Here is a 25,287-nt window from a genome sequence, read left to right as displayed (position 1 = left end):
CATTTTGCATTTCAAGCCTTTGTAACTGCAGTTTGATCTTGCTGACTCTGAAGTGAGCGCTGCTGGCTGTAACGCATCCCGGCTGCCTGCCCGTACCCTGGCAGTCCCTGTCAGGGCTGCTTTGATGTATTGATCAGTGTCTACGTGCAGCCCAGCGCTTGCTGCCTGGCCAGGGCATCACGGTGAATGAGCCAGCATAGGCATGAGGAGGCTGGCTGACCCTGTATGGGCTGCGCTGGGCTGTATTCAGCTGTTGGTGCAAGGGCAGTTTTAAGTGCAGGCTGCATGTCGTTACTGGGTCTGCCTGTGCCATGGTACCCAGCCCTGCCTGTCACCTCAGCTGCGGAGGTGGCTGGTGGCATTGCTGGGATGCACCAACCTCTTTTCTCAGCCACAAACGGATCAAGGTTGTCACTGGGTGCAGGAGTTGAAGCATTGCCTGCACTGTTTGCTCCACACTGCAGGAAGAGGTGCTGCTGGTCCCCTGCCCACAGCAGCCACAGTTCCAGCACAGGCCACGCTTCAGGACCAGGCTTGTGTCCCCCAGGACCAGGGAGAGCCCTGAGGCTGCTCTCAGCCCGCTTCTCTTCCTGCAGGATCCGTCCCCAACTGTCCAAAGAGAAAATAGAGGGATGTCACATTTGCACCTCGGTGACACCCGGCGAGCCCCAGGTGCTGCTGGGGAAAGACAAGGCCTTCACCTACGACTTTGTCTTTGACCTGGACACATGGCAGGAGCAGATCTACACGACGTGCGTGGGCAAGCTCATCGAAGGCTGCTTTGAGGGCTACAATGCCACTGTGCTGGCGTATGGCCAGGTACATGATCTGCCCGCTCCTTGAGCTCTGGCATGGGCATTGGGCTCTCCTGCAGCGCTGGGTGCTGGCGATGCTACGATGGCACCTGCAGAGGTTAGGGAAGGTGGGGGATGTAAAAGCTCCTGGGTGTGGAGGGGACAGAGAATTGTCCCTGGGCTGGGTGAGAGCTGGGGCAGAGGGTGGCCTTTGGTGGGAGGAGAGGAAGGCAGGGCTGGGGTGGGAGCATGGGAGCCAGTGTCATGGGGGGGGATAAGAGGGGCTCAGCAGAGGCGTTTGGGGAGCCTCTGGCAGGGGAAGGTGAGGGGCGCAGTGGGCAGAGCTGAGCCTAGGAGGGCCCAGCCAGCTCCCCCTTCCCTGCCTCTTTGCAGACTGGTGCGGGGAAGACATACACCATGGGCACCGGCTTTGACATGAACGTCTCCGAGGATGAGCAGGGCATCATCCCACGGGCCATCGGCCACCTCTTCAGTGGCATCGAGGAGCGCAAGCGGGCGGCGCAGAGTCGGGGTGTGGCGGCACCCGAGTTCAAAGTCAGCGCTCAGTTCCTGGAGGTGGGTGACAGCAGGTCTGGGTGACATTGTGGCCCTGCCCTGTCCTTTGCTCAGCTCCCATGTCCTGGGCTCCTTGAGTCCTCCATGTCCTGCCTGCTCCCCAGCTGAGCTGGACCCCACAGCAGGCGTGTGGCCAGGCATGTGTGCCAGGGCAGAGGAGACTCAAAGCACCTGAATGTTGTTGACCTCATGATGGCCACTTCCTTGGCTGCAGGGAGCCCCCACCCATAGGGAAGGGGCTTATGCCTTTGTCCCCTGGAGATTCAGGGGGCTCTGGGCTCACTCCTGTTTGAGGTCGAGGATAGCAGCATACCTGCTCCCCTGGGTCTGGACCAGCGTTCCCAGTGAAACAAGGAGAGGAAAAAGTGCCATTCTTGTGGGTATTTGGGGAAGGGCTGTGTTATTTCCCATGTCCTTTGCTGCATCTTTGACCTTGAGAATGCTTCATTGCATCCTCTCCCGCCTCTGCTTTGGCCTCTCCATTTCAAAAGCCTCTTCTATTAACTGCTTCTTTCTCTGGAGAAGTTTGTCCCAGAAAGCCTGTGGACCTTGTGTGTCTGCAGCGGTTTCCCTGGGGGCTGGTCCTGGGGTGAAAGTGCAAAGAAGTTCAAGATGGGAACTGGTTTAAGGCCCTGGTGAGAAAACATAGGGTGGTGTTGAGCAAAGCTGAGCTCCTGAACAAACTTCATCTGGTTGGTGTCCTGGTCTAGGGTACAGCCCAGAGGAGACAGGCAGAGAGGCCCCGTGCTGTGATCTTGCCTCCATGTGGCTTTGGTGGCCATCATATGTGGGTTCCTCCAGATGTCGATGGTCTGGAGAGGGGAAGCAGTGTCCAAAGTCACCTCCTAGCCTGGAGGGCTGACCTCCTTGCCAGAGAAATCCTTCCCAATCAGCTTTCCATCTGCAGAGCCCTTGTTAGCTCCCATGGTGCTGTTGTGTCTGGCCACGTCCTTCCCTCCCCACCACTCGGCCTGTCCAAGCTCCTGGCTGCTTTCCCATGCATCCTTGGCCTCGTGGGGCTCTGCTCTGGGGAACCTGTGGGCTGGGATGGAAATGGGGACACTTTCCTGCCTGTTCTGAAGTCCTTCTGGGGATTGAACCTTGTCAGGCTTTCTCCCTGCTGGAGAGCCCCCTGACCCTGTTGGGGCTGGGACATAGTCCTGCCTTTTCTGGGCTATAGGATCGGATATTGGCCTTCAGCCCAATGTGTGTCCCCTCACCCTACATGACACACTTTCTCTTCCCTGTCAGCCCCCCGTATCTGCCCTCTAGGAGATCATCTGCTGTCCAGCTATAGTTTCCCTTGCCTCAGTTTCTCCCACTCAGTTTGGGATGACCCGACACTGCCCCAAGGACCTGGGTGACCTGTTAGCTGGGGTTGGGACACATGAAGGATGAACACTGGGGAGGGGATGCCTGTGCTGCCTCTGTCCCAGGCCATCCTAGGAGGCATCTCTGCAGACCAAGAGGTCCAGCACAACCCCAGGGGCACCTGGGGGTGACAGAGCAGTGGCCCTGCATGGGGTCACACCAGCTGCTGTGGGGATTTCCTGTAGCCTTTCTCTCTCTTCATGATCTCTGACCCCTGGTGGTTTTGGTTCTCAAAATAGCCTCAGAGATGTTTCATAGAATCATAGAATCATTAAGGTTGGAAAAGACCTCTAGGATCATCTAGTCCAACCGTCGACCATTTGTCCGGTGGCTGTGGTGGAGGATGGGAACAAGGCTTCCTCTCCTGTGTTTCAAAGCCACTCATGGTCGTGCTCTCCAGGCCAGCTGCACCCAGTGGGACACTGGCAGCCCCAAGGTGGGGGGCCATCTGCCAGGTGGGGGGGCTTGAAGGCTTTCCAAGGACCCTATTACGTGTGGGGAGAGTAAAAACCTGTTGCCTGATGGCCCGGTGACCAAGGCCATTGGAGCCTGTCGAGGGCTTTGCCCACTGGTCCACCCTGCAGGCATGGACATCACACCAGGAGCTCTTGTGCTGCTGCGCTGAGACCTTCCTACAGCCACCCTTATCCAGGCAACCCAGGGAGGGTTTTGTGGCAATAACAGCTCTCCTGTGCCAGCGTGGGCACGTGGCTGCATCAGACGCTGGTTGCCAACCCTGCTGTCCCAGCAGTGGTACAGGATTTGGCCCTGCTGATCCCTGTCCTATGACTCTCCTCCTGGGAGCAGGCTGTCAGAGCGGGGTTTAAACCCTCGGGGAGCCCGTTTGCACCTGGGGCGGCCAGGGACAGATTAGCCTGATCTGCTCTGCTGGCCAGGAGCCTGTGGTCCTCAGGCGACCCTGCTCTCTGCACTGGGATGTGGGTGCAAGAGGGTGATGTGTGGTGTTGAGTGGTGGTGGCGCAGGGACAGACGGGCAGGGGAGTCCCTCTGCCCCAGGGTGAGAGAGGATGCTGCAGGGTCGAGATATGGATGGGAGCATCCTCTGTCACCTCTGGGTCCTCAGCATTTTCCACGCTTGTCCAGCACTCCCTGGTCCCCCTTGTGCCCTTTCCACCTGGCAGAGGTGAACTCAGGGAGCTGTGGTGGGAGAGGGGCTCTGCTGGCTCGTGTGGCCAGGGGCTCCCCGGGTGAGCAGGGAAGGCCAGGGGGATGCGTAGCTCCCGGGTGTCTGCTCAGGCTCTGGGGACAGGGCTCTGAAAGTGTCCTGGTTCCCGCACAGCTGCTTGTGCGGGCCAGGGACAGGACAGGGTCAGGCAGCTGGAACCAACCCAGACTGCAGCTCAGAGCTTCACAGGGCAAACAGGCACATGTATGCATGCCTGCGCACACACGTCCACGCACGCACCATTCCTTCTGGGTATCCTGTCCTAGCTGGGTACCCGTGCATGCAGGTCAGAGCTTGCCTATGCATCATCTCCCATCTGCATGCACATGCTTGTGCATCCTCTCCTACACTTGCACACACACCAGCTCTCCTGGTCAGCCTTGCCTAAGCGTGTGAACACACACGCACCCCCAGCTGTGCAGCCTGTCCTCCGGGCTCTCAGGACTACAGCAGCAGGATGGCAGAGGGCAGCTCCTGTTGGTCCCGCTGTGCCGGGCTCTAGCAGCCTCCTGCTTACTACTACTCACCCCACATCCACTTCCATCCTGCTCAGCTCTACAACGAGGAGATCCTGGACCTGTTTGACAGTGCCCGCGACCCTGATGCACGCCACCGCAAATCCAACATCAAAATCCATGAGGATGCCAGTGGGAGCATCTACACAACGGGGGTCACGTCACGCCTCATCAGCTCGCAGGACGAGGTGGGTGCAGGATGGGGCAGACATGGAGGAGGGATGGCAGCTGGGTGCCCACCAGCCAGGGACATGCTATGTGGAGACAGCCAGGCGAGGAGAGGATCTTACCTGGGATGGGACAGAGCAACCCTGGGGTGATGCAGGGAGAGGTCGATGTGCCCGTGGGGCTGCGGCAGGGTGCTCTCCTGACTCCCTAGCAGGGTGCTTCAAGGTTTTGTTCTTCCCTGCCCCATATTGTTGCAGCTGATCCAGTGCCTAAAGCAGGGGGCTCTTTCCCGCACCACTGCCAGCACCCAGATGAACGTGCAGAGCTCCCGATCCCATGCCATCTTCACCATTCACCTGTGCCAGATGAGAGTGTGCACCCGCCCGGAGCTGGTGAGATGTGCTCCTGCCTCCTGGCTGGGCCTTTCCTGAATCTGATACCCAGGCAATGTGTGGGGGTCCCTTGGAAAGGGGAGAGGGTTTGAAGTCTTGCAAAGAGAGGCAGGGCTTTGTCTTGCCAGTCATAGCCAGTGTTAACACTTAATGGGAGCTGAGGTCTGTCCTGGAGTAGCCCCATCCAAGGCAGGGATGGTCTGGCCTAAGGGATGGCCCAGAGCAAGCTGCTGTTGGGATCCTCTCCCCCATCATCGAGGGGCTGGGTGCGGAGGGTGAATGCTCAGGCTTTTGCTGATGTCTGAGTGTAGCCAAGGGAGCTCCTGCCTGCTCCAGGTCCATGGTAGTGACCCCTCTCCATGCGTGCCTGGCCGCAGGTGAACGGGGAGGTGACCAGTCTCCTGGACGGAGCCCAGCCCACCACTGAGTATGAGACCCTCACGGCCAAGTTTCACTTCGTAGACCTGGCTGGCTCAGAGAGGCTGAAGCGAACGGGTGCTACTGGCGAGAGAGCGAAGGAAGGCATCTCCATCAACTGTGGGCTGGTACGGCCCCGGGCACCGGCATGCAAGGGGAGAGGGGAGGCAGGGCCTGCCTGGGGGAGCCTGGGACGCCTTTGGGTCCTGCTTAGAGCTGCTCTGGGCTGTTGGGGTTTCTGCTGTCTCTGCTGGGGTTTATGCTACCTGGCCCTGTAGGCAGGACTATGCACAGTCCAAAATGCCAGTGCTGAGGGCACAGCTCTGCTGCTGAGGGCAGGACACTGGGGAGGGGTGCAGCTGGGCACAAGGGTGCAAGTCCCCAAAAGGTTGAGGTATGCTAACTTGAGCTCAAAAAAAGTCCAGGGCTTGATGCTGCTCCTTAGTGCACGTGGGAGAGAGGCACAGCCCAGGGAAGAGGGGCGAATGCGAAGACTAGCAAGGGAAGCCTCATGCCTCCACCTCTTGCACCCCAAACCTGTGCTGCAGCACATGGCTCAGACATGACGTGCTGGCTACGTGACAGCTGTATTCTCAGCAGGGGCTGAATCTGGGGGGGGGGGGGGGGGCTTTCCTTTGCGTTGGTAGCTGGCCTTGGGGAACGTCATTAGTGCCCTCGGAGACCAGAGCAAGAAAGTGGTGCATGTGCCCTACCGCGACTCCAAGCTCACCCGCCTGCTGCAGGATTCCCTTGGAGGCAACAGGTAAGGGGGTCCCAAGCCAGGGCGGAGCCCTGGGAGAGGACTGCAGGGGCTGTCCCCCTGCAAATAGGGCCAAGGGTCTGTGGAGCCATATAGGAGCTATTTCAGGACTCAAATGCCTCTTGGGTTGCCTGCTGGGGAGGGGGTACCTCCTGGCAGGCAGTGCATGACTTTGCAGATGTAAAGTCCTGACTCCTCATGAGTCCCAGCCCCAATTAGCCAGCTTTGGCAGAATTAGCTGGTGCAAAATGCTCCGGAGCCCTTGCAGATCTGGAACTTGGCAGGTGGTGTTGCCCAGCATGGGATGGATTGAAATCCCTGCCTGCTTTGGGGGTACTTCTCTGAAGAGCCTATTCTTCCCCAGCAATCCTGGCATGTGTGGGCTGACTGGTAGAGGTTGGCTTTGCTCAGTGCTGTTATGTGTTGCTCATGGGGTCCTGCTGGTGCTCTGGCTCTGGGAGGGACTGAACACAGTTTGTACCTTGGTTATAAAACACAGAAGAGCCTAGAATGGTGTCTGGGGGCATGTGGCCTGTGCTGGGTCCCAGGTTTCCAGGTGCCGAGTTGGTGCAGGGTGGGGAAACTGTCCTTTCACCCTGAACTTCACCTCCCCAAGCCAAACCATCATGATCGCCTGCGTGAGCCCATCTGACCGGGACTTCATGGAGACCCTGAACACGCTCAAATATGCCAACCGGGCTCGCAACATCAAGAACAAGGTGGTGGTGAACCAGGACAAGACAAGTCAGCAGATCAGTGCCCTGCGGGCTGAGATCGCCCGCCTGCAGATGGAGCTGATGGAGTACAAGGCAGTGAGTGGCTGAGTGAGCCTGCAGAGGTGGGATGGAGGCAGGAGCAGAAAGCTTCCTCCTTGTGTTTGAATTGGGGCGGTTTTAGCAGGAAAGACCCTCCTGCCTACCATGCTCTGCCCTTATTGATAGGGGTAATTGCTAGGAGAGGTCAGGAGGCTTAAGAGATGGGGCCTCAGCTCCTGGCCTGCCACAGGCAGGACCTTGGGCAAGTCTCTTGGGGATGGAGAGAGAAGGCAGGGAGAAGCCTTGAAGCATCTCTCACCCTCTGCCTGTTGAGCTCAGGCCTTCCTGGTCCTTAGATTTGGCCCTATGCCTGCTTTGGTGGCTGGGGCTGCCCCCAGGGATGGGTCCCCATGTCCCAGCTCGCCCTGCACTCAGGGACTCCCCTCCTGTCCCCACAGGGCAAGCGGGTCATCGGGGAGGATGGCTCGGAGGGTTACAGCGACCTTTTCCGCGAGAACGCCATGCTGCAGAAGGAGAACAGCGCCCTGCGTATGCGGGTGAAGGCCATGCAGGAGGCCATTGATGCTATCAACAGCAGGGTTACCCACCTCATGAGCCAGGAGGCCAATCTGATGCTGGCCAAGGCAGGTGAGGCTGGGCTAGTGCATGGCGTGGTGGGTCAGCCCAGCCAGCATAGCTGGGATGGGTGCTGCGGTACAGCCCATGTCTTGCCTTGATCTACCCATGCCTCTGCTCCTCCAGGTGACGGTAATGAAGCCATTGGCACCCTCATCCAGAACTACATCCGGGAGATTGAAGAGCTGAGGTGAGCTGGGCACGGGGGCTGGTGTGTCATCTGGGTCCCTGGCCTGGCAGGTGCCGTGGTGGCATCTGAGCCCAGATGTGGCTCAGAGCTCCATGCCTCCAGCATCACTGGGGTGAGTCGTAAGCCCTGATGGAGTAGCAGCTGACTACACTGCTACTGCACTGGGGCTGTAGGAGTCCCAGTCTTGCTGCCAGGCAGTGCTTTGGCCATTGTCGTCTTTTGAGTGGCCATTGAGGGAGGAGGAGATCCTGGCGGGAGTGCCTGGTGTCTCCCAGGGACTGCTGGCCCCCCAAAGCTGGGTCAATCCCAGTCTCTTGCGTGATCCTGGGACCCTGTCTTGCAGCATCCTGACCTTCTGACCCAACATGAATGGGAATGGCTTTGTGGTGACTCTGTCCGTTGCTCACACTCATCCTAAAACCAGGCAAGATCCCCTCCTCTGGGGACAGAGAGATGTCCCTTCTTTGACCACATCCTGTCTCCCCTCCCTAGGACGAAGCTCCTGGAGAGCGAGTCCATGAATGAGTCTCTGCGTCGCAGCCTCTCGCGTGTCTCTGCCCGGCCACCCTACTCCATGGGGTCGTCCCCAGCATCTGGCTTGGCTGGCCTGTGCAGCCCTGCTGCTCCAGTGGAGACGGAGGCCTCCGATGTCCTCCAACGGGCCAAGCAGGACCTGGAGCGCCTAAAAAAGAAAGAGAGGAGGCAGCGGAGGAAAAGGTGAAGGCAGCTGCTGTGCGATGTTGGGAAGGGGAGGCTGTGTATTGGTCCCTGTCTGTCCTTGTGGGGTCGGGTATCCTGCTTCCCCCATCTGTGCTAAAGCCAGAGCACCAAGACAGAGCCCAGATGCCTGGGTTCCCCTCCCAGCGCTGCCTTGCCCTTGGTCTCCTCTCACCCACCACGCGATTCTGGAGGCTGTTTTCCCCAAAGGGTCCAAAAGCAGGAGGTAAGGGGGCCCTGGCAGGACACATCCCCAGACTCCCCCATGCTGGGACTCACCAGCACCACTCTGCTCTCCCCCAGCCCGGAGAAGGAAGCATTTAAGAAGCGGCAGAAACTGCAGCAGGACAACGGGGAGGAGACAGATGAGAACGAGGTGGAAGAGGTGAGTGGACTTGGTGCTCATGCTGAGGGGGGTGTTTGGGTGTGGAGCATTGTCATCGCCCCACATGGGAGAGGGACCAAGCCCAGCCTGGCCCTGCAAGCAGGCTGGAGGGGTTGTGGAACAGAGGATTCCATGCTGGAGTAGGGGGAGCTGGATGCTCCCCAGCCAGCCCTGCTGTGGAGCGAGGAGCCCACATCTTTTGGGGCTTGGTTTCGATAAGCGTGGGTGAAGTGGGGTTGGGCAATGCAGTGCTACTCAGCTGGGAGGGGATGGATGCAAGGATGGATGAGACACAGAGCTGCTCCTCTCAACAGTGTACGCTGGAGGTCCAGAAATGGTGCTGCAGCCCCTGGGCATCCTGTGTGGGAGGCCGAGTCCTGTTGTGGGGGCTGCAGCCCATTGCTGTAGTGTGAGCTCAGGTTTGGAGGAGGGAAGAGCTGCAGAGAGAAGGGCAAGGCCATGCTGCAAGCTGACGTTAGGCACTCATCTTAGGAGGAGGAAGAACAGGATGAGAGTGGCTGTGAGGAAGAGGATGGACGTGAGGATGAAGATGAGGACTCTGGCAGTGAAGAGAGCCTGGTGGACTCAGACTCGGATGCAGAGGAGAAGGGTAAAGTGCGGAGCCACGCATGCAGCCCAGGGTATGGGGGTGCATTTGTTGGCATTTCCTGGCACTGAGCTCTGGTCCTGGGAAGGGAGAGTCCACTGGGATGCCTCAGCCATGTCTCCTCTGGGGGGCTTAGAAAAGCACCAGGGTTGCTGCAGGGAGTCTCCAACGCTCTTTGGGGTGCTGCTGCTCCCCAGCGATGTGGGTTCCCATCAGCTCCCTCAGCCCCCTCCTTGTGCTGTGGCTCAGTGGGGCTGTGGGAGCGATGCTCCCGCATGCCTCCCAGCCTGACTGTCCCCCACTGGCCTCCAGCCGTGAATTTCCAGGCCGACCTGGCAGATCTGACTTGCGAGATAGAGATCAAGCAGAAGCTGATTGATGAGCTGGAGAACAGCCAGCGGCGCCTGCAGACCCTCAAGCACCAGTATGAGGAGAAGCTGATCCTGCTGCAGAACAAGATTCGGGACACACAGCTGGAGCGGGACCGGGTCCTGCAGAACCTCAGTGAGAACTGCCTAGCCCATGGGATCCCATCCCCGCAGCATTGGGCCCCATTCCCCACTCCTGCCCAGCTGACTCAGAGCCAAAGCATCCACCCCCTGCACACAACGCTGGCTCTGGTAGAGCTTTGCCATCCCCCTGCCTCTGCTTGAGCCCCTGGGACCCCCAAGACCCTGCTTGTCTTGCCGCGGGAGTGGGACTAGTCAGCTGTAGAGCTCCTGACCCCACTGGTGCTGCAGATGTGGCTGGAAAGGATGGCAAGGCAAAGCCTCTTCTAGCCTTGAATACGGCTTCATGAGATGTGGCAACACTTGGGGAAACTGAGGTGCTGAGGGGCACATGAAGACCGCAAAGACCTAGTGGTGTAGCTGATCTCTAGGCTCAGCAGGGCAGGATCACTGATGCACATGGCTGTAGGTCTAGGTCTGCAGCTCCTCTCAGCCCAGCGACTGTGCTGTAACCCACTGTCCCCACCCTGCACTGAGCCCTAACCCATCTCTTCCAGCGGGTGCCCCCAGATAGACCCCAGCCTGTGATGAGGCCAGAGCAGAGGGGTGAGAGAGGGGTCTGGCAGGATGGGAAGGGAGCAGTGCCCGGTGCCTCCAGGCAGGGTGTGTCAGTGCAGGAGGAGCCCAGGGTGCGGATCGCAAGCCCTCTTGTTCCCCCAGGCACCATGGAGTGCTACACGGAGGAGAAAGCCAACAAGATCAAAGCAGACTATGAGAAGAGGCTGAAGGAGATGAACCGGGACCTGCAGAAGCTCCAGGCAGCCCAGAAGGAGCATGCTCGCCTGCTCAAGAACCAGTCCCGCTACGAGCGGGAGCTGAGGAAGCTGCAGGCAGAGGTGGCCGAGATGAAGAAGGCAAAGGTACCGGGACATGCCAGGGCAGGGAGGGCATCCCCGGTCAAGTCTGGTTCTCTGCTCAGAAGCGATGTTTTCCACTCCTGGTGGCAAGTGCAGGACATCTGTCTGTCTGTCTGGTGGGCAGGTGCCCTGGGACAGTCAGGTGCCTGCACCGACACGTGGCACCTTCCCTTTCCAGGTTGCGCTGATGAAGCAGATGCGGGAGGAGCAGCAGCGGAGGCGACTGGCAGAGACAAAGAGGAATCGGGAGATCGCGCAGCTCAAGAAGGAGCAGCGCCGGCAGGAGGTGAGAGCCCAGCCTGCCTGCATGCCACTGGGCGTCCCCGTGCAGGGGGCAGAACTGGGCTGGCTGGGGGTGGATGTTTGTTCTGCTCTGACACTCTGAGGTGCTCATAAATATCAGCTGGTGAAGCTTGGGGCCCTGCTGCACCCATGGCCTCACCAGGCACCGCGCAGCCCCAGCAGAGCACACCTGGCTGAATGGCTCCCAAGGGCTTCCTGCCGCTCCCAGTGTGATTGTGGGAGATGCTGTGAGCTCCCTGCCATGCTTGGGGGGCAGTGCGCCATCAGCGCCAGCCGCAAGGCTGGAAACGTCCTCGCTGTTAAAATCAGAAGTGAGACTGTTCATGCCAAAGTAACCGCTCCAAGCTTTGGTGGTGGGAGCCCTGGGACTGCAACCATTGGTGGGTTGTCTGGGCAGGACCCCAGGGGTCTGTGTGTCTCTCTTGTGCAGTTTCAGATCCGGGCTCTGGAGTCTCAGAAGCGGCAGCAGGAAATAGTGCTGCGGAGGAAAACCCAGGAGGTGAGGGGGGGGTTGCCTCCACATAGCCCCCAGCCCCCATGGGGGTCCTGGCCCCAGTGCTTGGCTTAGAGACACCCTGTCCTCCAGAAAGTGCCAGCTCTGGGAACAGGTTTCCCAAAAGAGTGGGAGGATTTTTATGGCTCAGTAATGAGGTGGGAGATGGTTGCAGGCAGCAGAGGAATTGCCCATCTCCCAGGGCAGCTGAGCCTGGCAGCAGGGGATGGGCTACAAGGGAGAAAGGGGAAACCCATGGGACACAAATGGCCCTGGGGCTTCGGGTCTCCAGAGCTGCCACTCTTGGTCCCGTGGGGATGTGGAGGTGACGGTGACAGGTTTGGGCTGGGGACACCTGTCTGACACCCTCTCCTCCGCCCCTCCTCTGGGCAGGTCTCGGCACTGCGCCGACTCGCCAAGCCCATGTCAGACCGGGTCGCGGGCAGGACGAGTCAGAAGCCAGCCATGCTGGACTCAGGTGCAGAGGTTTCGGCCAGCACCACCTCCTCTGAGCCCGAGTCCGGTGCTCGCTCCGTCTCCAGCATCGTGCGCCAGTGGAACAGGAAAATCAACAACTTCCTGGGAGACCCCTCATCGTCTGTGAACGGGGCTCGGCCCACCAGGTCAGGGCAGGGGCTGTGTGGACGGGTGATGAGGCATCTCAGGACTCCCATGTCTGGCTTTTGGCTGGTGGCGGAGGTTGAACGCCAGCTTCTTATTGTGCATTTGGCCCGTATTAAACCACTGACCCAGTGACAGTCTGTGCTGGCAGCATGTGACTGACTGACACCTGGGCTTGAGCCCAGTGCTGGCCTTCCACAAGCATTAAACGTCGCGGCACAAACCCTGCTGGGCTCATCTCTTGTCCCTCTCTTTGCTAAGTGGCAATGGAAAAGTTGGGCAATCCAGAAATGATGCAGGTGCCTCCTCTGCTCCTGGCCAGCCAGAGCCCAGGCATCCTTTTGGGGTAAGCACAGCTGTCCAGGCCGGTCACCCATGTGCCTTTTCTCCCCTCTGGCTGTAGGAAGAAGTTCCCCAAGAAGGGGGCGAGCCAGACCTTCAGCAAAGCTGCCCGCCTCAAGTGGCAGTCGCTGGAGCGGCGCATCTTTGACATCGTCATGCAGAGGATGACCATTGTCAACCTGGAGGCTGACATGGAGCGGCTCATCAAGGTGACAGTGGCACTGGGGACAGAGAGGGCTGGATGGTGGGTGCAGGGCAGGGGCACAGCCATGTCGACAGTGCCAATGCCCCTCCCTTTTCCCCCAGAAACGCGAGGAGCTGTCACTGCTGCAGGAAGCATTGCTGGGTAAGAGGGCAAAACTGCAGGCAGAGAGCCCCAAGGAGCAGAAGGGGCTGCAGGAGCTGAATGAGGAGATCGAGGTGCTGGGGGCCAACATCGACTACATCAACGATAGCATTTCCGACTGCCAGGCCACCATCATGCAGATTGAGGAGACCAAGGTGGGCAGCTGGACTGGGCCCAGCTGGCATGGAGAGAGCAGGAGCATCCCTGGGAGGCGAGGGTGTCCTTGGGTGCGGCCAAGCTGGGTGTCCCAGAGTCCTCCTCTGAGCCATGTCACACAGTTGGTGGGGCTGCACCCGCACACTCACTTCTCATTAGGTGGTTAATTGTGGAGGGGAGTGCCGCCAGGCCCTTGCACGTCCATGGACAGGCTGCTGGTGCCTGTTCCCCGGTGCCTGTTCCCCAGTGCCCTGGGATGTAGGGAAGCTGCAGCCCCCATCCTGCCCATGGGGCTGGCGGTCACTTGTCCCCATGGGAGTTTAAGGTGCTGGAAACATCCCGGGGAGGACTGGCTTTTTTTCCAGCAGGAACCCTGCAGGTTTTGTGTCCTATTTTGACACTGGGCACTCCACAGAGACTCTGTGCAGCTCCCGGCTCCCCTCTACTGGCTGCAGCCTGGGTTGGAGGCTGTGTGCTGTCCCTGGCTTGTCCCTAGCTGTCACCTAGGTTGCCGGGAAAGAAGGGGCTGTTGCTAATTCACACTAGCATTTGGGCTGGTGACCTGAATTCTTGTAGCACAAAGAAGCCCTTCAGGTTGCGTTGGCCATCTCCATGGCTGGATCTCCCCAGTAGCCACTTGAGCAGACTGAGGAGAGTGAGCATCGGGACTGGGCAGTGCTGGCCTGCCCTTCTGCCCATCCCATGCCCAGCGGCAAAGCTCCCCCGCTGCATCCAACACCCATCCCTCCACATTTCAGGAGGAGCTGGACTCCACGGACACCTCGGTGGTTATCAGCTCCTGCTCCCTGGCTGAAGCCCGGCTCCTGCTGGACAACTTCCTGAAGGCCTCCATCGACAAGGTGCGTGGCCAAGCCGGGACTCGGATGCGTCATGGGGTTTTCCTGCAGCTGGGGAGGGGAGCAGAGTGCCAGGGTGGGGACCCAAGACACCCGCCTGAGGCCCAGTGTGGCTGTCCTTCCCCAGGGGCTGCAGGTGGCACAGAAGGAGGCCCAGATCCGCCTGCTGGAGGGGCGCCTGCGGCAGACGGACGTGACCGGCTCCTCACAGAACCATGCCATCCTGGACGCCCTGCGGGAGAAGGCCGAGTCGCACCCTGAGCTGCAGGCCCTGATCCACAATGTCCAGCAAGGTGGGACCCAGGGCTGGCACATCCTTGGGCCAGGCATGCTGCCTTGCGGGGCAAGGTGCCTACCCCTGCAAGCCCCCCAAGAAACACCTGGAGGTGCCATGGCTGGGACCAGCGTGCCCAGGGCTGCCCCGAGGGTGATGCTGGGTGGGGCGTGTGTTCCGGCCACCACAGAACAGGGACGAGGACTGGGTCCCTGCCCCCAGCTGCCCAGGCCGTCCCCTCTGCCACACGGTTCAGACAGGGCTTGGCACAACGGGGTCCCCTCTGCGCTGCTGATGTGCTGTCTCCCTCCTGCACAGAGAACGGCTACGCCAGTACAGACGAAGAGGTCTCGGAGTTCAGCCTGGCTTCAGATGGGAGGTGAGCACCCAGCCCAGCCCTGCCTGAGCTGGTGGTGGCTGGGTAGGCCAGGGGTGGGGTAGGATGTCTGGTGCCACCCATGGGACCTCACAGATTGATGTGGATGAGCAAAGCCTCACCTAAGCTTTCCCTTGGGGACGGGAGCAGAGATGTATCTTAGACACCAGCAGGGAGTGAAGACTAGGTCACCCCTTGGAGAAAGGGTGCTGGGGAACAGAGGGTGACCAAGGAGTCTGGTGGGCCGGTGGCAGCCAGCTCTCTGAAAAGAGTTTGGCACTGAAGATCCATCTTTTGCTCCCTTCTCCTTGCAGCATCTCCCAGTCTTTCACCATGAAGGGCTCAGCAAGCCAGGACGACTTCAATTTCAAGGTTAGTTGGTCTTTCTGTGTGGCCCCATCACAGGGAGTGGGAGGAGGGATGGAGAGGCATGTTGTTCAATGATGCTCCAGGTCTCTGCTCTGCAGTCTGACCCTTGGAGAGTCAGGCTTGGCATAAGGTAGTACAACTGGTCTCTGCATGGGGTCAGCTCTAGGCAAGGGGGAACCCGGGCCTCCTGGTCCTGTGGTCATCTGAAGCACCAGAGACTTGGGAAACATCCACCACATCAGCCAATACCCTCCAGATTTGTGTGGGTACCAAGGAGGTTCCTGTGTAGTGCTGCATCCATTGTGGGCAAAGGTGGAGGAAAGCGCCGGTTGTTCTGCACAGGCTGTCACATTTGCTTAGAGTATGGAGAGCTGGCACTGTGACAGGCATCCCATCATGATGCAGGGGGAACTCAACCTCCTACAGCCAGAGAGCACGAGCTGCTCTGCCCCACAGCTCTCTGGCTGCTCCCACTGTCCTCCCCCCCATGCTGCCTGTGCCTAAGTCCTCTGCCCTGCTCTAGGGAGAGCCCAAGCTCTCAGGGCAGATGAAGGCAGTGTCAGCTGAGTGTCTAGGACCCACGCTGGACGTCTCCACCAAGAACATCACCAAGTCCTTGGCATCCCTCATGGAGATCAAAGAGGATGGGATCAGCTTCTCCATCCGAGACCCCTATTACAAGGAGAAGGTGTCGCGCACCATCAGCCTGCCCACACGAGGAAGCACCTTGTGAGCATAGGGTGATGGGTCTCTGGGCATTGGGAGGCTCATGGAGGCATGGGCCAGCAGGTGGGAAGCTGTACCCTGGCTGGGGAGTTGCAGAGCGGTGAGGGTGAGCTCAGTTCTGCATCTATGCAGGCCTGTCTGCAGCAAGCAGTGGTGGATTTCTCCAGTGGGACTTGGAGAGTGTCTAGGAGTACACTGGTATCCTCTGCAGATGGAGAGAAGGGTACTCCAGGAGGAGGGAAAGAAGCAGGGGGTGTGCGAGAGTCCCTGACTTACTGCCCTGGGTTATCAGCCTTCTTGGAGGCTTCTTTGGTTGCCAAAAGCCTTCCACGCTCATGGGATAACTTGAGGCATCCTCTGATCTTGTTATTGTGACTTCAGGGCAGCCCAACTTCTCCATTTGCTCTGCTGGGGAAGGACATGGGTGTTCAACATGGAGGGATCCCAGCAGCAGGGGGCAGGCACCCACTGTGCTCTGTTTCACTTGCTTTAGTCCCAGACAATCTCGTGGCTCGGACACTTCACCTCTGACAAGGAGGAAATCCTATGACCGTGGACAACCTGCCAGGTGAGCTTGGGAGCTGGAGAAATGGAAACATTGGCAGGGAGAGGCTGGGTGGCCCAGACAAGTGGGGAGAGATGCTGGCTGGGCCAGCTCTTGCTGGGCCCTGGTGTGCCAGGCAGCTGCCAGGTGAGCAATTCCAGAGTCATGTGTCCCTCTAATCCTTCCTGGCTCAGGCCTCCAGATGTTGGCTTCACGCCTCCCTCATCCCCACCCACCCGTCCACGCAACGACCGCAATGTCTTCTCTCGTCTCACGAGCAACCAGAGCCAGGGGTCTGCCTTGGATAAGTAAGTCCTGGTGGGGTGGGAGGGTCTGAGTGAGGGGCGCCCATACCATAACAGCAAATGGCACGTACCAGGTCCCACGGTGGGGTGTACAAGCACAGGACCTGGGTTGGCTCCAGCCAGCCTCCTGCCACCATTTTCGCTCCCTGCTCCTCTCCATAAGGGAGAAGACACTCTGCAAGGGCCATGCTGGACCCTTGCCCTGTCCTGCCTGCTGTGGGTCTCCTCTGTGAGCTCCTGCAAGCAGCCAGCTCAGTCCTGGCCTCTGGCTAAGCCCTACTTGGAGATATGGCGATGCCAGACTTGGACCACTGGAAAAAGCTACGGAGCAGGATGGGGTGAGGTGGGATGGGGGCTCACAGGAAGCTGAAGGACTGGCACCAACCCACAAATGCTGCTCCAGCCTCCCTCTGCAGCAGGTTGGGCAGCTGCTCTCATCTCGGAGCATTGCTAGCAGCGCTGACATTCCCTGATGGAGACCTGCTGTCTGATCCTCACATGCCCTCCTGCTCCTCTGCCCTCTCCCCTGGTTCTCCACATGTGCTTCTCTTTCTCCCTCTCTCCCCTCCTCCTTCCCTCTGTCCTACACTGGCTTGGATGCAATAACAATCCTCCATCTCTGATTCCTCTGCTGCCTCTTCTAGTCTGGGTTTTCTCTCCCATAATCCTGCTAATTTTCTGCCCCTAGGTCTGATGACAGCGATTCCTCTGTCTCGGAGGTGCTGAGGTATAGACAACTTTCTATTTATTATCCCTTCCTCCTCTCCTCCTCCTTCTCTGTCTCATGAGTCTGCTCTCCCTTGTCCCTGCATGCTCCACCTGTGCCTTGCTGCTCTGCCCCACCTCCCAGCTTGTGTGTGCTGTCCCCTCCTGGCATGCCACCTCCAGTATCTGACACTGTCCCCTCGTTGCGAGTTTGAACCATTCCTGCTCTGATCAGGCCTTGGAAACATAGCACTGGGCTCACCTGTGGACACTGGCTGGTTTGGGGTGGCAGCATGTTCTCCTCCATCTCCGATGGGCTCTCATCAGCATGACGCCACCATGTCCCATCCTGTCCCAGGATGGTGTGATGCTGGGGAAGGGGGCAAGCAACGCTGGGTGCTCCCAGTATGTCCTTCTTGCAAGCATCTTCCAGGCAAATGTCTCCAGGTGCTCCCCACACCTGGTTGTGCTTCCCTGGTACTGGGTTGTGGGTGGGTAGATCTCTTTCCCAAAGAAACCAAGTCAGATTGTGGTGCTGAGCTCAGCCTTGGGGCTAAGGTGCTCCTGGGTTTGTCCCACTGCACCCTCTTGCCTACAGAGGTTTCCCAACACAAGGGCCACCTTTCCCCCATCCTTTAGGAACATCAGCCCTCCAGCACCCAGGTGTCCCCTCACATTGCCCGTGCCCCGAGTTCCCACAGTCACTGGGGAGGTGGCACCAGACATGTCTGTGCTGCATCACCTTGGGCAGTTTGCTGTCAGGCAGCAATGCAATGTCCGTCAATAACATCTCACCCTGGGGAGCCAGGATTTCCATTTAGATTCAGTGTCACCTCGAGACTGGTAGAAACACTAGAGGCCAGGGGAGGGCTGTTTAATTTGAGTTTGTAAGTGCAGCTGCTAACTGAGAAAGAAAGATCACATGCATGTAATTTCCAAACCCAAATTAATGAGCCTGTGTTTGTCCTCATGACTAAAGCAAACCTTATGTGGCCTCGGGCCTGCCCTTCTCCAGCCCTGTGCCTCAGTTTCCCTGCCTATAAGAAGAGATAGCACAACCCAGGGCACCATGGCTGTGGGGAGGCTGTGCTTTGGGACGCCAGCTGGGAAGAGCTGTTGGTGGCCATGCACACTTGGGTCTGGAAGGGTAGGGCTGTTGGTCCTCAGCACTCCGAGCACTGCTAAAGTGGAGGGGATTGGCAGATGCTGTGTCCAGAGGGACAGGCAGCAGGTGTCCCTTGGAGGAAGATTTGGCAGGGATAGGTCCTCTCCTGCCCAGAGCCAGTGGTGGGTGCAGGGCTTCCATAGCCATTGTGACAGGCATGCTGGGTGCAAATGCCAGTGCTGTCTGTTTGTCACCCTTGTGGCCTTATGTAAAGGAGCAGGTCCCTGTCTCCAAATGTCACCAGGCACAGGCTGACAGCCTCCAAGGAACTGGGGTGCTGGATATTGGTACCTTGAAACATTTATCCCAGCAGAGCTTCAGGCTGGAGAAGGTGCAGTTTGTCCCAAACTGACCTGAGGAACAATGAGCTGGGTCTCCTGGCTCCTTGGGTCTGTGCTGGCCAGGCATGAGAGGTTCAGCAGGAGAGCAGAGGCCACTGGGCAGCCCCCCTTTCCCACTCCGTATCACTGGGGCAGAAGCAGTAGGCAGGGGCTGCTCCTGGGAAGATTTCCAGGGTTTCCACAAAGACCTTTGCTCAGACATGCCAGGTTCAGATGGAGGGGCCCATCGCACTGCCATGCAGTGGAAGATGCTTGGGGTGAGGCAGTTCTTGCTCTCCCATGCCCCTGGGACTGTGTAGTGCAGTGCCTTTCCACACACACCCCACCATGCTTGTTCTTTCTTTCCCACACAAGGGGCATCATTAACCCGGTGGGTGGCACCAAGAATGCCCGGACAGCCCCGCTGCAGTGTGTCTCCGTGGCAGAAGGACACACCAAACCTGTGCTCTGCCTGGATGCCACCGATGAGCTGCTTTTCACTGGGTCCAAAGGTGCGTGATGGACAGAGAGGACATGGGGGTTGCTGGCCTGCAGACACTATGGGATCAGGTGGGCACAGGGAATTACGTGAAGTGCCAGGCACCATGGGGATGGTTTCTCCTGAGCCTCTCTCCTGTCCTCAGCGTTGAGCCTTGCCTTGCATGGCCCTGGTGCTGGGGCTGACTGGCTCTTTTCCTCTGGCCCTGTGGGTGGGGGGAGGCAATGCTCAGAAGGGGTATTGCCTGCATGCCACCATGACCTCAGAGGGACCCCTCCCAGCCTGACACTCTTGGGCATGTTCCTCCTCCCACAGACCGGAGCTGCAAAATGTGGAACCTGGTGACGGGCCAAGAAATTGCTTCCCTCAAGGGTCACCCAAACAACGTGGTTTCCATCAAGTACTGCAGCCACACGGGGCTGGTGTTCACTGTGTCCACATCATACATCAAAGTGTGGGACATCCGGGACTCGGCCCGGTGCATCCGCACCCTCACGTACGTGGCAGGCGGGAGCATCTGTGGGGGACTGGGCTTTGCAGAAGCCAGTCCCAGGACCTACTGGGGCTGAGGGCAGGGCCAAGTACCAGCTGCTTTAGTGCCAGTTTGCAGTGCTGCATCCTTAGGGAACAGGGAGGTTGGGAGAGAGCTTGGGGTGAGGGGACCCATGGGGACCTCCTGCAGCAAAGGCTCAGGTTAAAGAGCTTTGAAAAGATTTGCAGCTACTTCTGGGGATGGCCAAGAGAGCCAGCAGCTCCATAGAGGAAGCACAGCTCCTAACAGCATCGTGGCTGAGTAAATTACAGGCTCGCCCGTGGGAAACTCAGATCTTTATGAGGAGTTTGAGGACCAGAAAGAAGCATGGGACCAGCTGTAGCTGTGGTCTGCTGGTCTGGAGCAGGGCTCAAATGTTAGGAGAGTATGGCAGTCCAGGGTTACCAGCTTGCTCCAGCATAGAGCTCCTTTCTCCATCCAGCCTCAGCTCATCTGCCTGGGCCTGAAGGTGCTTCTCCCTTGGTGTAGAGACCAAATACCTCTGCTTCCCTGTGCTGACTGCCAGCACTAGCAAGCTCTTCCTGCAGGAAGCAAAGAGGAATGGGAGGAGAGAAGAGCAGCCCTCAAATGGAAACCAGGGCAGGATGCTCCATGTCATGCACACACCCAACATCCTTGGCTGCCTCTGCAAGCAGGGCACTGGCCTAGAGGACAGAGGTCTTGTTGATCCCATTGTGGCCAGAGAGATGGTGATACCTCTAGGGCCTTTCTCTGATGTGGGACCCACCTGTGCCAGCCTGGAGCCAACAGCCCTGTGCAGTTCCTCAGTGGGGCCTTGGTGGCTCTGATCTCTGCTCATCCTCCCTCCTTGACCTCTTTCTCCCTTAGATCTTCTGGACAGGTGATCTCTGGGGATGCGTGTGCTGGGACCACCACCCGCACTGTCACCAGTGTGCAGGGAGAGCACCAGATCAATCAGATTGCTCTCAATCCCACTGGCACCGTGCTCTATGCTGCCACTGGTAACTCTGTCCGCATCTGGGAGCTGAGCAGGTAAGGGGATAGTGCTGGGGTGGGCAGGACAGCTTACGGATGCTGAGTGGACACTGTCTGCTCAGAGGGGCCTGAAATTACTCCCCCCAGGGGAAGTGAAAGCCTTTTTAGCAATGGAAGTTGCCTGGAATAAGGACTTTCAGGGCCCTTTTTGTCCATGAGCTGGGCAGAGCTTAGGAGAAGGGGAAAGACATGTGGGATGAGCAGCAGTACCCCCCTGGTTTTGCACTTGCTCCCCCCCTGCCCCCGCCAGGTGGGCACTGGGCTGCTAACCCCTTGCTGCAGCTTAGGCTCCGTAGCCAGATGTTGGCAGGCCCTGAGACTGCCTTTCTCCCCCAGCATCACTAGGAAGAAGGGTGTCCCTGCTTGCAGTCCCCCAAATGGAACAACCCCTACTGCAGGGCTCCAGGGCTCTGGGGGTCTCTGCCTGGGAGAGCCCCTTGGAGGAGCTTTGGCACCTGGGAAGGGGCTGGCTGACCCATGTTGTTGAACTCAGATTGCAGCCCATCGGGAAGCTGAGTGGCCACATTGGACCTGTGATGTGTCTCACGGTAAACCAGACGGCGAGCAACCATGACCTGGTGGTCACAGGCTCCAAAGATCACTACGTCAAGGTACTCTCCTCCTTGGAGACCAGAGCCCTGTCTCCCATAGGGAAGCCGAGATGTTGGCAACCCCTAAGGTCTCTTCTCTCCTCCTGAAATCTGAGCCCAGATTCTGTTTTCACCTCTGCATGTGAGGTTTTTGCATATCTCCTCAACCCAAATCTGGCTTTTTGCTTGGTCCACAATACAAATGCACCTTTGGAGATGGATTTGCATTTCTCTCATCCCTCACGCTCTGTGGCTAGTACTTGCATGTTATGGCTGACCCAGATTAGCAGCTTGCCCTGTTCTGCTCGATTCTCCTCCCCGATACAGATGCTTTGCACCTGCTTGTTCACAGCTCCAGCACAGCAAGAGCTTGCCCCTCCCTTTTAGGTTTTTGCTGGTTTTTAGCAGGTTGAATTGGAGCTGGCACCAGGGGAGTGATGACGAAGGCAGAATCCCACTCTCCTGACAGCTGCAAGCTGTTAGCTTGGCTCATGGAGGTGTGTGAAAGTTCACCATGAGTAAAATGCAGCAGAATGGGGGCTGTCTCTGGGGCAGACCTCCCCTGATGGTGGCAGGACCCCTAGAGAGACCTCAGCCCCAAAAAAGCCTCCACTGGCCAATGCCTACTCCCCTTTGCAGCATCACTCTGGGTGCCCTGAGCCTAGAAAATAGATGGCGATGGCCAAGTTCTCCAAGACAGGGTCAACTCTGTTTCCAGTGCCATCTGGGGTCTTTCACCCACTGTTTTTCCCCCAGGTGTTTGAGATTGCTGAGGGCATGGTGGGCAATATTGGCCCCACTCACAACTTTGAGCCCCCTCACTACGACGGCATTGAGTGCCTGGCCATCCAGGGAGACATCCTCTTCAGTGGCTCCAGGGACAACGGCATAAAGAAGTGGGATCTGGAGCAGCAGGAACTTATCCAGGTCTGGAGGGGAGCATACAGCACAGGTCCTCGGGGTAATGTGGAGCAGAGGAGTATTGCTTCTGGGGGTCTGGGAGGACCTTTGTTCAGGGACCTGGTGCCAGTGTCCCGCACTGGGCTAACCAGGGACGGCACTCCTGTTCCTGGGAATCTGGCAGTGCATATGTGAGGTGGCTCCGTACCCCCATAAGTTTGTGCTGTAGGACACTCAGGATTGCCAGCTCCCCCTGGCACACAGGCTGCAGCATCAATTGCAGTGCCGGGTGTTGTGTTCCTCTCTGAGGAAAGGATTGCTGTCTCCTGCCCAGGGGCCAAACCAAGCCCTAACTTTTGAATCCATCCCCTTGGCCTCCTAACTTTGCATCACTAGCCCCACAATCCAGATCAGTGCCAGGGCAACAGTGAGAATCTGAACCTCCCAGGCTGGGTGCATGAGGCTGCTGGTGGTGCTGCAGATGAGGTTGGTCATAATCTCCGCTCTGTGCCCATACCTACAGCAAATCCCCAATGCCCACAAAGACTGGGTCTGTGCACTGGCCTTCATCCCTGGCCGCCCCATGGTGCTGAGTGCCTGCCGAGGAGGCGTGATCAAAGTCTGGAATGTGGACACCTTCACCCCGGTTGGGGAGATCAAAGGGCACGACAGCCCCATCAATGCCATCTGCACCAACTCAAAGCACATCTTCACTGCCTCCAGGTGAGCCCCGGGCTTTCTGCTCCCCAGAGCCCCTGGGAGGTGGGAGTCCCCTGGGTTGAACTGTCATCCCTGGGCGAGGGTGGGTTTGCGCCGAGTGGACAGGGAGCAGGGAGGGAGGGAAGGGGGGAGTCTCACAACTTTCTACTCCCTCCACCCCTTCATCTGATCTTGCCCACCTTAGCCTGCCCGATGATGCGGCCTGCCTGCTGCAGTGCCAAGAGCTATTCCCCTGGCCATCCCCTGCCCACACTCCGGTGATGCCCCGGGTTATCGCCCGCACAGGGACCCCTCTGCCCCGGGGCTGGGCATCCTCTGCTGCTCTCGGGGACCTCTTTGGCAGCAAGACTCTGATATCCTCTTTTCGACCATGTCCCTTTTCTCCCTTCCTTTTTCTCTGTCTCTCTCTGTCTCTCCTCCTCCCCACCTCCCATCTGTGCCACAGTGACTGCCGGGTAAAGTTATGGAATTACGTGCCTGGGCTCACCCCTTGCCTTCCACGACGCGTCCTTGCCATAAAGGGCCGTGCTACTAGTCTGCCTTGACACTCCTGCTCTTTCTGACTCTCTTGCTCATGCACTCTTCTGTCTTTTCTTTCCTTTTCTCTTTCTCTCCATCTCTTTCTCCCTCTGTCTTTCTCTCTGTTGCTTGCTTTTGCTCCTCTCACTCTCTTTTTCTTTCTTTCTCTCTGGTCTGAGCTGCTTCTTCACGGTATGAAACTATTTTGCGTTTTTCCCCACTTGATAAATCTTTGCTAGAAGTGACTTGCCCCTTTGTCCTAGCCATACCCCCACGTTGTTTTGTTTGCTTTTTTTTTTTTTCCTTGCCGAGTGCCCACATCTACTGTGGCAGCTCCATGGAAGCCATGGCTTGCATGGATGGTGGGGCGGGAGTCAGCAGCCACCCCAAAGCAGCCCATGCCCTGGGAAGACCAAGCACAGCAGCTCCCTGCGGTGTCACTGCTTTGACCTAGTTAGAGCTCGTTCAAGGGGTGCAGGAGTCCTGTTGTCAGGGTCAGCCTTGGAGGTCACCATTTCCTTTTGTCCCCAATTGCTGCCAGTGGGGTGAGCTGGAGGCTGAGCCCCACTGGGCCTGCCTGCTCCCCAAATGGCTTGGGCAATCTCCTGCCAAGAGAAAAGAGCCTGGAAGTCTTGTGGGCTGCATGCTGCCATGGGCTGGGGGTGGGGAGTGTTTCTCCTCGCAGTGCCTCTCTGCAGCGTGTCTGCAGGGCTGCTGTGGGAACCCCTTGGTCACGCTGTCCCTCTCATCTTTGTTTCTCAGCGACTTGACAGTGAAGCTCTGGAGCGGGAGGAGGTTACCCGCGGGATCGAACTAGGAACTGCAAAAAGACTGGAAGACATGACAGGAGGTCAGGGTACCTCTCCCTTGCTATCAAGACCCTGTCATCTACAGGAGCTCAGCCCAGGGATAGGGATTTCTTTGTGCCTGACCCAATGGGGTGGACGATGTCCCATCTGGTACTTTGAGCACTGCCAGCTCCTCTGAGGAGGCAGCTCCGTGGGGCACTGTCAGCTCCACCTTCCCTCCTGCTGGGGTTTCTTGATGGTTTTCCAGTGACCAGGAAATGTTTCTTCTCTCTTCTTGCCCACCCTGCAATGCCTGCCAGGACTTCTGGAGGTCAGAGCTCCTTAGCTCCTTCTCAGAGACACCCAATTCCCTCCTGCCACTGTGGGCTCATGTGGCCTCCACCGTGATGTGCTGTTTCTGTCCTTGTTGGCTCTGGGGCTGGTTCCTGCAGGAGTCTTTCTCCACTCCACGGCCATGAGGACATTTGGTGTCTGCTGGCCAGGACCACAGCATAGAGGGGCTGCTTCTTTGGAGACATTACTCATAGGACAGCCTCTCTGCTGTGGGGGGTCTGCAGAAGGATTTCCAGGTAGTCCCATCATTCCCCATCCTCTGTCTACCTGTCCCCAGCAATTGGAGGTGTGCACCTCTGAGCTCCTTTGCCATGTCCCAGCCATGGAGGCACAGCAAGCCTGGGAAGGTCTCCATCAGGCAACTTCCAGACAAACCCTCTGCAGTTCCTTTCAACATTATCCAAACGGTTGTAAACTCAGCTGACCCATGACTCTTGGGCTCTTCCCCATGTGCCCACCCTGCTCTGCAGTGGGGAAGGGAAGGGCTGCCTTGCCCTGCTCTTGACATCTTGGCCCTCAGCAGGGGTTTTGTGGTGGGTTCCTGCAGCACATTAACCCCCTTGAGATGGAGAAACAAAGGAAGAACAGAGGTTACAGGGCAAAGAAGCCAAGGCTGGATTTGTCACCCCCA

The 25,287-nt window shown here is 58.3% G+C and overlaps 1 protein-coding gene across 1 annotated transcript; it reads left to right on the top strand.

The window, feature by feature from the left end:
* Positions 1-311: 311 nt before the first annotated feature.
* KIF21B (kinesin family member 21B) lies at positions 312-24,386 on the top strand. The gene is made up of 35 exons (XM_075521705.1): positions 312-418; positions 597-819; positions 1,188-1,370; positions 4,481-4,630; positions 4,868-5,002; positions 5,380-5,547; positions 6,067-6,182; positions 6,796-6,991; positions 7,393-7,582; positions 7,697-7,760; positions 8,253-8,477; positions 8,781-8,862; positions 9,355-9,472; positions 9,782-9,973; positions 10,639-10,838; positions 11,014-11,121; positions 11,569-11,637; positions 12,025-12,254; positions 12,656-12,803; positions 12,901-13,095; positions 13,855-13,956; positions 14,081-14,246; positions 14,546-14,606; positions 14,918-14,975; positions 15,496-15,701; positions 16,192-16,266; positions 16,437-16,550; positions 17,236-17,274; positions 19,113-19,249; positions 19,552-19,732; positions 20,618-20,782; positions 21,279-21,396; positions 22,132-22,302; positions 22,799-22,998; positions 24,277-24,386. The coding sequence occupies exons 1-35, from the start codon at positions 312-314 to the stop codon at positions 24,329-24,331; spliced, it is 4,947 nt and encodes a 1,648-aa protein (XP_075377820.1). The 3' UTR covers positions 24,332-24,386.
* The last annotated feature ends 901 nt before the right edge of the window (positions 24,387-25,287 follow it).

The sequence above is a fragment of the Mycteria americana genome, chromosome 20 (genome assembly GCF_035582795.1).
Source record: "Mycteria americana isolate JAX WOST 10 ecotype Jacksonville Zoo and Gardens chromosome 20, USCA_MyAme_1.0, whole genome shotgun sequence".
Classification (NCBI taxonomy): domain Eukaryota; kingdom Metazoa; phylum Chordata; class Aves; order Ciconiiformes; family Ciconiidae; genus Mycteria; species Mycteria americana.
Note: the sequence above shows the minus strand (reverse complement) of the source record. Positions and strands in the feature narration are given on the sequence as shown.

Excerpts from the sequence above, each read along its gene's own strand:
- KIF21B (XM_075521705.1), top strand. The coding sequence starts at position 312 with ATGGTACCCAGCCCTGCCTGTCACCTCAGCTGCGGAGGTGGCTGGTGG. Across the intron at positions 7,583-7,696 it reads TCTGATGCTGGCCAAGGCAG|GTGACGGTAATGAAGCCATT; the intron begins GTGAGGCTGGGC and ends CTGCTCCTCCAG. Across the intron at positions 22,999-24,276 it reads CACATCTTCACTGCCTCCAG|CGACTTGACAGTGAAGCTCT; the intron begins GTGAGCCCCGGG and ends TTTGTTTCTCAG.